The 8,241-nt window shown below is 50.3% G+C and overlaps 1 protein-coding gene across 1 annotated transcript; it reads right to left on the bottom strand.

Annotated features, from left to right (window-relative positions):
• Positions 1-538: 538 nt before the first annotated feature.
• Positions 539-7,446, bottom strand: LOC144106861 (uncharacterized). The gene is made up of 3 exons (XM_077639812.1): positions 7,129-7,446; positions 4,468-6,022; positions 539-902 (listed from the first exon to the last, which is right to left on the bottom strand). Exons 1-3 carry the CDS (start codon positions 7,385-7,387, stop codon positions 542-544), a joined length of 2,175 nt encoding a protein of 724 aa, XP_077495938.1. The 5' UTR covers positions 7,388-7,446; the 3' UTR covers positions 539-541.
• Between the last annotated feature and the right edge of the window lie 795 nt (positions 7,447-8,241).

Here is an 8,241-nt window from a genome sequence, read left to right as displayed (position 1 = left end):
TTGCAAGATCACGTGACTAGGGCGTGCTGATTTCTCGCGCCCGTGCTGGCTGCTTCGCCTTTGCGTTTCAGGGCGGAAGCTGAGCGGGCTGTGGAAGATAACGGGAAACAGCAGCAGCATTCGCTGCTATGGTTCCGGCCATGCCTTCGCCACTCCGGCGCCGTTTGCCATAGGCTGTGGTTGTAGCGGGACTTATACAGCCGACAAAGTTGGAGAGGTGGCTCGTGTAATGGGGTTATTTCAGAATACACCAGTAATTCATTGAGAGAAATGAGCCGGCGTTGGGATTCGATTGAATCCAAGACCTCCGCGCGCAAGGCGGGCACGCAACGCATACGCCTTGAACGGCCGTGGGGTCAGGCGTGTTAAAGGGGCACCTATAGTGAACGCGTTGTGGTGTGTATGACTTAGTAACGCTGTTTGTAGTGCGTACTGATGCTGTAGTAATTAAAAAAAAAGAAAGATGAGGAGAAGGCGCTATCGCCTATACTCTTAAGGCGAACATTAAGAGCCCTCCTGATTTTTTTCGCTCTGTTTATTTTCACCAAAAGTCGCAGCGACCTCTGGACGATATCCCGCTATCGCAGTTGAAGGCCGCAGCAAACTCCGGAGAATGACGGGCCATCTGGTTGCACCGATGAATGGAGAGGGTCGCGTCCGCCGTGGTAGCATCGTGAGGGTCGCCGCACGCGACCAGGCAGCGGCTCACTTGGAAGAGCTGTTCCCCGCTGAGTGCTTCGAAGCCCCGTAGTCTGCGGCCGCGAAGCTCCGCAGCTTTCTTGTACGCCCGGAAGAGGGCGCGAGCGCCCACGGACACTCCGGGCCGACGGCCGCCGTAATGCACACGCGTGGCCACTGAATGGGAGTGCTGGTAGCTGCGTGGCTGCTTGAAGGCCTTGTGCCTGCGACCATATATCACCACCATCATCATCATCATCATCATCATCATCATCACTGTGGCTGCGGCCAAGGGCCGAGCTTCGAGAACAACCCAAGCTGAGGATCGAGGCGGTCATTGCGCTCGCAATAACCGCACAAAGAAAAAAAGGAAAATAAGCACGGATTCGCAAGAAGTGTGCAAGAACTACATCAAGGGCAGGATAGAGCAGGCAGCCATTGGGATCCTGTAGGACATAAGGAAGCCGGAAAGCAAGCAAAGCTCATACGGGCACCAGCGCATCAGTCCGTAAAGGGGAACGAAGGCGCGCGCGCCTCAGACGGAGCACTACTAAACCCGGAAGGCCTAACTCCGGGAGCGCTCCTTATAAAAATGGTCTATAGATCATCTACAGACAGTCTATAGATTTTTTATAGACTCTATTGCTTTTCTGTAGGCCTTAATTTTTGTCTACTCAGTTTATAGAATGTCTATTGACAAAAGTCTACTAGAAGTGTATGGCCATAAACCTATAGAGTTTCTATAGAGCGTCTATGGGATGTGTATTTCCTTACGACTTCTCTCGGGTTCGTCGATAGAGAGTCTATAGACTATATAGACATAAGTCTATGGGCAGTCTATAGAGTGTTTAAAGAAGTTTTTGTATGGGCCCAACACACTTACGAGCACAACTAGTCAAACATGGCGACCCCATGCCCAGAAATCCTAAAACATATCAGGCAAGGTAGAAGGGTATACGCGCCACCGGAAGAACTAGTCAAGGAACAGGAAATAACACTGAGAATACAAATACATGCCCAAGCTCAAAAAGATTTCACGAAATCTACCCAGAAGAATATGGGCCACAGTGCGCATACTGTGGCATAGAGGCGGACTTATACGACATGGTGTGGGACTGCCGGAACAACAAAAATAGAAAAGATAAAAGGACCGATGACTGGGCGGTGGGAGGAAAGGCGACCAACACAGACCTGAAAGTTCAGCAGGAGATGACCGAAAGGCTTACAGCGGCTGAAAGATTCATGACCGACCAGTATTTTAGTTTCAATTCAAATGTATCCACAGGAGAGCTGTCGAGCACTATAGTACGAACTCAAGAACACAAGATGCTTTTGCACCGGATCACTTCGCACCCATTACAGCTGGAAGATGAGAATAATCAGATATGATCAACCCGACACTATTATCGTGCGCACATCTCACCATTAGTGCTTCATGAAACGACAAAAAAAAAACTGAATGTTTTGTCCCAACTGCCCCAAACGCTTGCCAAAGCGGGACACATCTTTATGCATTACCCAGTTCTCTTTCGACCCCATCCTCAGCTGGGAAGTCTGGCTCGGGAAGAGTGGTCGTCTTTCTATGCCTCGTGGCAAACTGTGCGACAAAAGCAGTCTGGCTCACTGGACGTGATACGGATCTCCAGAACCACCTGATGCATCACGTCCTTCACCTTCTCGTGACCCTTCAAGAGCTTTCGTTTGTCTTTCTTTCATGCCTTGCTAAGCCCTGAGTGGAGAGGGCGCCAACATAGTTGGATACAACTTTAAAAAAAACAGCAGTTGTTAAAACTGGGTCACGATTCGCGGTGTACTGTATTACCCCACCAGCGAGTCACAAAAGTAAACGAAATTAGCTGTTTATTGTTTGACTTTATTAAACAAGCCAGGCATCAAAATTCTAGAGTTTATAACTTTTCTCTCGTGATCAGCTTCTTTTTTAGGTGAGGATAGAAGTTTTAGCAACGGACTACTTTTTGTCGTGGAGGAATTCTCTTTTCTCTCGTGATCAGCTTCTTTTTTAGGTGACGAGAGAAGTTTTAGCAACGGACTACTTTTTTGTCGTGGAGGAATTCCGTGCGCCGGTCCGAAATGTGGGCGGAGCTACACTGTAGACTAAAGTTGTATCCGACTGTAGTGATCAAGAGCTATCTATAGACCTTTTCAAAAAGAGGTCCATGGGCCCCGCCATATTAAACACTGGGCTGTGGTCGTAGTACAGGAAAGAGTTGGATTAAGCTCCCCCACATTCTCCCCACAGCCCAGAAAAACCGGTTTTTTCGAGGGTCGTGAAAAGGCCTATCGACATTTCATAATGAGGTCGAAGGGCCATCACCCTATACGATGAGGAGGACATGACAGCTCTCGTTCGTAGCCCTGAAAAGAATTCAGGTGCGAAGTACCACGCACGCTCTTTTCACCGTCCAAAAAACCACCTGCCCCTACACTCCAGGCATCAACTACCCTATAAATGAGTAAAAAGGGAGTAAGCCGTCCTGTAGCGCACTTTATTTTAGGGGTAAGGTACGCTGCCCAAGTACTGGGGTAGATTTCAGTCACTTAATACGCGGAATGCTCACTTTAGCCGACGAAAGCATATCCCGGCCGCCTTAAAGAACAGCAACGCGATGCAGTCAGCGATGGAGTGGATGTCTTAAGGTTAGTAATTAGAGGCGATTGAAACTTCAGTTAAAATCTTCGTAACTGCAGGGACTTCGCATGTTTTGAAGAGGAAATCTGCGTTGCCAACCGGAACTATTCGGCATTTTTAGTGATGAAAATACACCGCAGGACTGGATAGCATACCTTTCCCCTATTAGTGAGTTTGCTGCCGGAACATTTCCTCCCTTTTTATTCTCATATGGAGTAGTTGGTGTTTACACTGTAAGGTCTTGAAAAGAGCGTTATATGACTTCAGGGCACCATTGCGGACGATATTGATTCGATGCGCACCCTTCGAACCTGCAATGCATCTCGCAACCCATTAATAGCAGTTTAATATTTTAGCAGCGCATAAATAAAATATGATGATGATGATGAGCATAAACGTGACACAACGCAGCGCCTATGTTGTGTTAAGTCTATGCTCTGGTCTTCGTTTTTTTTCGAGCTGCCAAAATGTGAATATACACCAACTCGCCAAATTTTCCAATTTTCTGTTCTTATGTACTAAAAGCAGACCACAAAAATTGTTGCAGACTACGCATATTAGTATTCAGCAGTATTTTATTGCAGCACGATTATAAAAATCTGACCAGATGCTATATAGGTTCGTAACAAAGGACCAGTTAACAACAAGCTAAATACCCATTAAACTTAAGTGATTGTTTAAAACACTTTAGACTTGCGACCTTCTGGCTTCGAGATTTTAATCGAATAAACCTTGCCCTGCCATCTGCCAACAGTTATGGTGTAGTCTCAACTGAGATCCTCCGGTAAGGATGAATTTTGTTAAACTGTGATCTGAGAAATCAGTGCATCGTTCCTTTGTATAACTTTTGTACTGCGAATGACAGGTAGTCGTCTACAATGTTCAGAATAATTCCCGACGGGCTCCACTTTAATCCGATCAGTCACCTAGCTGTGCGGTTACTGTTCATGCCTCCCTCAAAATGGCGTGGGATTTTTTTCAACATTGTACGAGCCCGTTATTGCGCAATATGGCAAACCCTTCACGCCAGTTATTCAGACTTGATTAGCAAGCTCACGCAACAGCTCCGAAATAAGCCATCCATGAGGAACCTGTCTCAACAAATTCAGAGGTTCATTTTGAAGAATAGAAGTACTCACAACGTATGCCGGTCTTTCTCGGGGTCGTCGCATTGATAGTTCTTTCGGAAGAGCTCTCGGCCTTCTCTGGACCATGAAATCGGTGAACCTTGGTCGTCGACCATCATGTTATCGTTGCCGAAGGCACGCATCATGCCTTCAACCAGGAGTGTCCCCAGAAGTCCATAGTTGAGCTCCGGCGACCCGCGATAGTAGAACAGTGGCCACACCAAGGCAACGGCCGGCACGTAGACTGTGTTCAGTGGGCCATATGTAATGCCCGGTACATCATGGATGAACTCCAGTTCCTCCATGTCGGTGCCTTTTCTGAGCGCCGCAAACAATTTGCGCATTCGAGCCTTGCGCGAGCCCAGGTAGTGTTCAACGAAAGTACCGTTGGGGTCAGGGTGACGAGCGTAAAACCTGTCTACGCCTGCCCAATCACTGAGACCGGCCGGGTATCCAAGCCTCCACCTTATACGCCTCACCTTCCTTTCTAGCTTGATCTTGATGTACGCCGGCATCCACAAGGTATGCATGATGCTCTTTTGTAGCTCCATTGTAATAGAACGCACCATTTTTCTAACCTCTTCCACCCTGCTGTCGTTGACGACCTTGAAGAGGTACGGGGCCAGAACGGCATGCTTGTACTCTCCGTACACTTGGTCGTAGCAGTAGGCCTTAGGGTCGACGCGGTTGTTCACCGGACCGGGTATTAATAAGTTCGCCACGCGCACAATGTGTCGCGCAACGTGCCAGCTCAGGTAGACCGAAGACTGACTACAGTCCAGGGCGTGAGCTACACCGTGGAAGTAACGGTACGCGTTCGAACTCTCGAGGTCCAGCTTGTAGCTATCGGCTTGGACGCGTGAAGAATAGGCGTCTAGGAAACGCCTGTACGTGTCACCCGTCCCGCCGTCGGGTCGCCCAGAGACGTGGTCTCGAATGAGGCGATCTTCGGTCCCCACTATAGTGTCTGTGAGGTCGGTGATTCGTTCCTCGCCCACGCCGCAGAGGGAGAGAACGTCCTTCACGAACTTGACGAAAGCGGAGCTGGATAGTGCAACCCTTCTCTCTTTCCACTCTTCGAACGCCGGGCTGGCGACCAAGCGTACTAGTCGCTTGTTCGAACTCATCCACGGGGGGAACTGGAAGTCGAGGGCGAAGAAAACCCTCAGGTCGTACCGCATCAGCAACTCCAGTGCCTTGTCTACAAGGTCAAAGGCCGTGCCGCTTTTTTCGAACCGGAGGTCGTTTTTGTCCAGAAAGTTGCTCAGGGCTTTCGCGTTGGCGGCAGTGGCAGCGCCCCGTACGCTTTCCAGGCAGCTCTGGTAGAAGGCCACTGCCTTGGTGACGGCGTCGTGGCTTTGATTGGCGCCAAGGTGGGCGGTGCTTAGGAAATGAGTCTTCACAGCCGTCATAGTGTTCGTGGCGACGAACTGCTCGAGCGAGCCACCCACGGCTCCAGCGTAGCCGCTGCAAACGTAAGCGTGGAAGTCGAGGCAGGCGTTCACAGCTGGGTTGACGGAGCGAGTCAGCAACCACGAACCACGGTTGCTGTCTTCGTCCTCGTACACTGCATACAGAAAGTTGTGGTATAGAATGCACGTTCCGCATAAGCCTGCCAGCGACATCTGTGTATCGTGTGGAACGATGAGGAAGAGAATGCGCTAAGTAGGTGAGTTCGAGACCGTTCAGGTGTGCCAGCGGACGAGTGTTGCTATTGCCATAGCTGACGGGAGGCGCCATATGATCCCAGCTGGAGGTAATCTCAGGCGATTGGGAAAAGGAGTACTTAAACAAGGGGTAAGGAAAAAAAGGAGTAGGAGTACTAAAAAGGAGTAAGCGATCCACAGTGACCAGTGCTCGAGTAGTGGTATGCGGTCTCCCTCGCGATTTACGAATCACGAAAGAGAACGAGTACATATGCGCAAGAGGGATATGTAAGGCTATCGCATTATGTATACTTTATAAGAGTAGGGTAAACGTCATCCAAGGTTTATTTTTCTCCGATTCCTACTATGCGGTAGGCAGTGAATACCTCAGTGCTAGCTGCGTTCCTTTCTCTTTATGAAGGCGATGGTACCCAGTGTTCGATTTGCAGATGCCATTTTCAGTCACAAAGACAGCGCTCACTGCTGCAATGGTCTGAAAGCTTCTAAATTTTTATCTGGAATACGTTTTAAGTTTTACGATATTTAACGTCCCAAAGCAACTTTTTCAACAGCGCAGGACAGCACAACAAGGAATGAGCACGGCGCTGTGTTTGTCTCTTGTTATTTGTCATGCTGTTCTGCGCCGCTGAAAAGCTCGCTATTAGGGACGCCGTAATGGAGATCCCCGGAATAATTTCGACCACCTGGGGTTCTTTAACGTGCACTGACATCGCACAGCACACGGGCCTCTATCCTTTCACCTCCGTCGAAATGCGACCGCCCTGGCCCGGATCGAACCCGTGTCTCTGGGGCTATCAGCTGAGTACCATAGCCACTGAGCCACGGCGGCGGCTGTTGCTGTCTGGCAGGAGTATTGAACGGTCTTAAATGCGCACAGATTCGGCTTTTCGCGCTGATATTTAGCCGTTCCACAAAATGGCGTTCGTAGTCGTCATCCTGTAAAGGGATGCGGGCATCGACGCACTTAATATAGTAGGAAATCGCGATCAGCGATCATCACGCATACCAAGCAGAGGCGGCACGGGCTGCGACAGCTGTACCGCGTTTGGTTCCACAGCTGGCGGCGGCGGCAGCTGAAGCAGCTCGGACTCGTGACGCCACGTGTTCTCCTCGTTGACCAGCGAGACGGCGACGACGATCACGAGCAGCAAGGCGGCGATCACGAAGACCCACAGCATGGGCTTCCGTGGCTGGCCGACCACTCCGCCGTCCAGGCTCTTCTCGCACATCTCCAGGGTCTGTGCGGAGTGCCGTCTTTCGGCCATGGCTTCGATTCGGGGACGACACTGCGAAAGCTAGCAGGGGTATGCGTGGCTGGGCCAGCGACGTGCTTCTTTGCTCAGCGTGGCACGCGAGGTGCTGATCACGATGATGATGTTCTCGGTTGGCTTTAAAGTGCCGCTCGTCGTCTTCCCACAAAAGGAAAACTGCCAGGAGGGGCGACTGTTATTACCGAGATAGAAGTGTGAAGAGCTCTTCCAGAACATGCGGTGGCGGTTGTTGTTTAGCAAGCAGTAGCATTATGTCTGTCGTAAGCGAAAATTCACTGACGCCGGCCTTATGGCTTCACGTCATCTTCTGACCGCTGAGAATGAGAGAGAGATGTTACTGGTGACGAGGAAGTCTATGCAGAAGTCCAGATATTAAGTGCGGGCCAATGGAATCAAGAAAGCATATGTCACATGTAATAGGGAGTCTAAAACAAAATTATGAAGGAAAGAGGTGTGGAGAAGATGACGTGGCTTAACCGAAGACTAAAGAAGATTAAGAAGAAGCATTCGGTGAGGTGGAGAGATATGATTGGTGGAGAAGAAAAGAAGGAGAAGACGACGACAAGGCTTACGTGGACTAACGCCAAGGCTATAAATAGGCGAGGGAGAGCGAGGCACGGGGGGGGGGGGAGTGAAGAACAGAGAAGCGGAGGCTCCGGCGGGTCAGGGACACATCGGCTGGAAGAGAGCGACGCCGGCTACTGCTCCGGTGAGCTCGCGTTCTACGGCTTCGCATCGTGGACTTCCTGCCGTTCCTGAGCCCGTTCCGGGGAGTTAACTGAGGACGCTACCACCTGCTACGGCCAGGGGTGTCTCCAGCGCTGTTGCCACCCGTCCGGGTGGTGCAC

Source organism: Amblyomma americanum, chromosome 10 (genome assembly GCF_052857255.1).
Source record: "Amblyomma americanum isolate KBUSLIRL-KWMA chromosome 10, ASM5285725v1, whole genome shotgun sequence".
NCBI classification, from domain to species: Eukaryota; Metazoa; Arthropoda; class Arachnida; order Ixodida; family Ixodidae; genus Amblyomma; species Amblyomma americanum.
This window is presented reverse-complemented; position numbering and strand designations above follow the sequence as displayed.